We start from the raw sequence: 3,200 nt of genomic DNA on the forward strand, positions 1-3,200 counted from the left end.
GAAGCGGAGGGACTGAGGCCCGGGGCCGGGAGCCGGGCGAGGCGGCTGCGCGGGGGCTGGGTCTCGGGCTGGTCAGGCACCGACAGGATGCTCTGTGGACCAGCGTCCCGGCCCAGCACTGCCCAGGCCTCTGCTCAGCGCGCAGGAGCCCGCTGGCCTTCGGGAGGGAAATGGGCAGCGGATCGGCTAGAAGAGGATGGACAAGGGCTCCGAGGACCCCTCAGGCCCGGCCCTGCCTGGGGCTCCTTCCCACACCCTGGACCCCAGGTCTGGGAGAGGGACCCGAGTCCCTGCGGCGGCTGAGAGTAGATGCCCTCCCTGGAGGTGATGAAGCCGGCAGGCAGCCGGTGCTCAGCAGTCCTGCCCCTGGCCTTCGGCTGCTGCCTCAGTGGCTCGTTAAGATACAGACGCCCCCGCCCCTCGAGGCTCCTGCCTGACCCCTTCGTGTCTGGCGGGGGGAGGTGGGGGGAGTCGCAGGCACACACCCTGTAGGCCGGCGCCTGCTCTGTCGCGATGGCTGGCAAACAATCACCTGGGGAGGTCACATGTCATTCCCCCTGTGCCCCCCACGCTAGGCTCGCTCCCGTGGGATTGGGGCCTGGCCACTTAAGGGCAGGCGGGGCCTCCCTCGCCCCTGGACCTGGGAGGCCAAGGTCTGCCCCAGAGGGTTGCTGGCCTCGCTCTGAGAGCAGGAGGCCCAATGAGCTCAGGACCCATGGCGTGGAGAGTTCCCCACCGCGGGACTCGCGTTTCTCAAGAAAGTCTGTCCTTCCCTCACCACCAAGACGCCTCCACCCGCCAAGGCCCACCCAGACCTTAGCGCCCGCCTGCCCCGACCCTGCCAGGCCGGGAGGCAGAGGACCAGAAGGACGCCAGGCGCACGTGCACACCACCTCCCACCACCTCCGGCCCCTCCCCAGGGCTCCAGCGGCAGCTGGTCTTCAGGACAGGTGTCCCAGTGCCCTAGCACGGCACACCAGCGCTGCCCAGGCGGCGCGAGGGAGGCGGGTTGCTGGGCACAGACGGCGGTGGGGTGGAGGGCGGTGTCATCGGATTCCGCAGTCAGTGCAGGTAAGGAAGGATGCGCCCAGCAGGGCTGCCGCAGCCTCAGGAAGGCTGAGGTTCCCGCGAGGGGGGCCGCCGGGCCAGGCCTTGGGTCCACCCCCAGGCCCCCAGCTCTCCTCTACAGGCCTTTCTCACGTGGCCCAGGTGCCACAAGGTGGCAGCAGGCGCCTTATGGTTCCAGGGCTGTGGGTTTCCCGGCAAACGGTCAAGGAGGCCCGCGAGGCTTTTAAAGCCCTCACAGCTTCCAGCGATGACGCCTTCGGCCGCAGAAAACATGCACAGCCCCGTTTCCGCCGGCCTCGGGGCCGGGGACGGGCTGTGGTCGCCAAGGACTCACGCACTGCTCTTCCCACAGCCCGCCATGTGGAGCTGCCCGCTCAACAGCACGGACGGCGAGGACCCGCTGCCCTGCCTGCACGTCCAGAGAGCGCTGTCCGCGCTGTCGCTGCTCTACCTGCTGGGCGGCGTCCCCCTCGGCCTGGGCTACAACGCGCTTCTGCTGCTGGCCAACCTGCACGACCCAGGCAGCATGACCATGCCCGACGTCACTTTGCCAACATGGCGGCGGCCGGGCTGCTACTCTGCGCCCTGGCGCCCGCGCACCTGCTGGGCCCTGGCGCAGCTGGCGGAGCCGCCTGGGACCTGGGCAGCGAGGTGCACGTCTCGCTGCTGGTGCTGTTCAACGTGGCGGCGCTAGTGACGCTGTACTCCACGGCCCTGCTGGGCCTGGACTGCTACATCGAGCGCGCGCTGCCGCGCACCTACATGTCCAGCGTCTACAACACCCGGCACGTGTGCGGCTTCGTCTGGGGCGGCGCCCTGCTCGCCGGCTTCTCCTCCCTGCTCTTCCACATCTGCAGCCACGTGGCCGCGCGGCTGGTGGAGTGCTCGCGGATGCGGGACGCGGCGGCGGCCGACGCCATCATGCTGCTCGTCGGCTACCTGGTGCCTGGCCTGGCCGCACTCTATGCGCTCGCGCTCCTGGTGCGGGTCCGCAAGGAGGACACGCCGCTCGACCGGGACGTGGGCCGCCCGGACCCCTCGGCGCACAGGCTGCTGGTGGCCACCACGTGCGCGCAGTTCGGGCTCTGGACGCCCCATTACCTGATGCTCCTGGGGCGCACGGTCCTGGCGGCGCGGGGGAAGCCACTGGACGGGCACCACGTGGGGACGCTGCTCCTCGCCAAGGACCTGTCCAGGTTCCTGGCCTTCGCCAGCAGCGCTGTGGTGCCGCTTCTGTACCGCCACATCGACAGAAACTTCCCCGGCAAGCTGCGGCGGCTGATGAAGAAGCTGCGCCGTGGGCACCAGAACTGCTCCCCAGACCAAGCAGGGGCGCAGCCGGTGACGGCATAGACGCTGGTCCACGGGCACCGCCGGGGTGGGGCGAGCCGCACTGGCCGGAAGCACAACGCGCAGTGACCAGTCCGGTGCCCGAGGCTTGCTCCCTCCTCCCAGGTCAGGCATCCAGGCGACGATGCTGACTCCAGCCCCTGTTCCCTTGCCCCTGGAGACGAGGCAGAAACGGACGCAGCCCCTTGGAGTTCCCCAGGGGCCCGGTGTGAGGATGAGCCGTGTCCTTGGTGCCCGGCCGCCCTCGGGTGTGCTTGCCTCCCGCACCCACCTTTCAGGTCCGCGCCCGCAACAGCCTGCTTCCCCTCGGCCTCAAACAAAGTAATGAAAACCTAACACCAGTATTTATAACTTTGTACTGTTAAAATACTAGCCCTCCCCCCTTCTGTTTATGAGGAGACGTTTGATAGGAAAGTCAGAAGGTATTAAAATGAAGGAAACGCAAACCCACTCAGGTGGCGAGCCTCGCGGCCACGGGGCAAAACAGGGCTGCAGGCTTCCGGGGACACGCAGGCATGGCGGGAGGGGCCGGATGGGGCGTCTGCGGCCGCCAGGTGTGCCCCTGCTGGCGCTGGTCCAGTGAGGGTCTGTCCTGAATGACTCCCGAAAGTGTGCACAAAAGTTGAGTGTCAATAAGGCGAAGGGAGGAAAATGCTCTTAGGATTTCTAACCCCAAAGCCGACGGGCCTGCCCACAGAAAACACGGATCTGGGCAGGCAGGCTCACGGGGCTGCAGAGCCCACCCGCCACCCTTCGCCCTCTCCCACACCCCGCCTTCTGTC

At 67.9% G+C, this 3,200-nt stretch overlaps 1 protein-coding gene across 1 annotated transcript in view; it reads left to right on the forward strand.

Moving 5' to 3' along the window:
* GPR146 (G protein-coupled receptor 146) overlaps positions 1-2,864 on the forward strand; it is a 10,106-nt gene extending 7,242 nt beyond the window's left edge. The window contains 2 exon segments of the mRNA XM_010845542.1: positions 1,421-1,610; positions 1,613-2,864. Of these exon segments, the coding sequence (XP_010843844.1) occupies positions 1,427-1,610; positions 1,613-2,421 (993 nt within the window). The 5' untranslated portion in view covers positions 1,421-1,426 and the 3' untranslated portion in view covers positions 2,422-2,864.
* Positions 2,865-3,200: the final 336 nt, after the last annotated feature.

The sequence above is a fragment of the Bison bison genome, unplaced genomic scaffold (assembly GCF_000754665.1).
Source record: "Bison bison bison isolate TAMUID 2011002044 unplaced genomic scaffold, Bison_UMD1.0 scf7180017848595, whole genome shotgun sequence".
In the NCBI taxonomy this organism is placed as follows: Eukaryota; Metazoa; Chordata; class Mammalia; order Artiodactyla; family Bovidae; genus Bison; species Bison bison.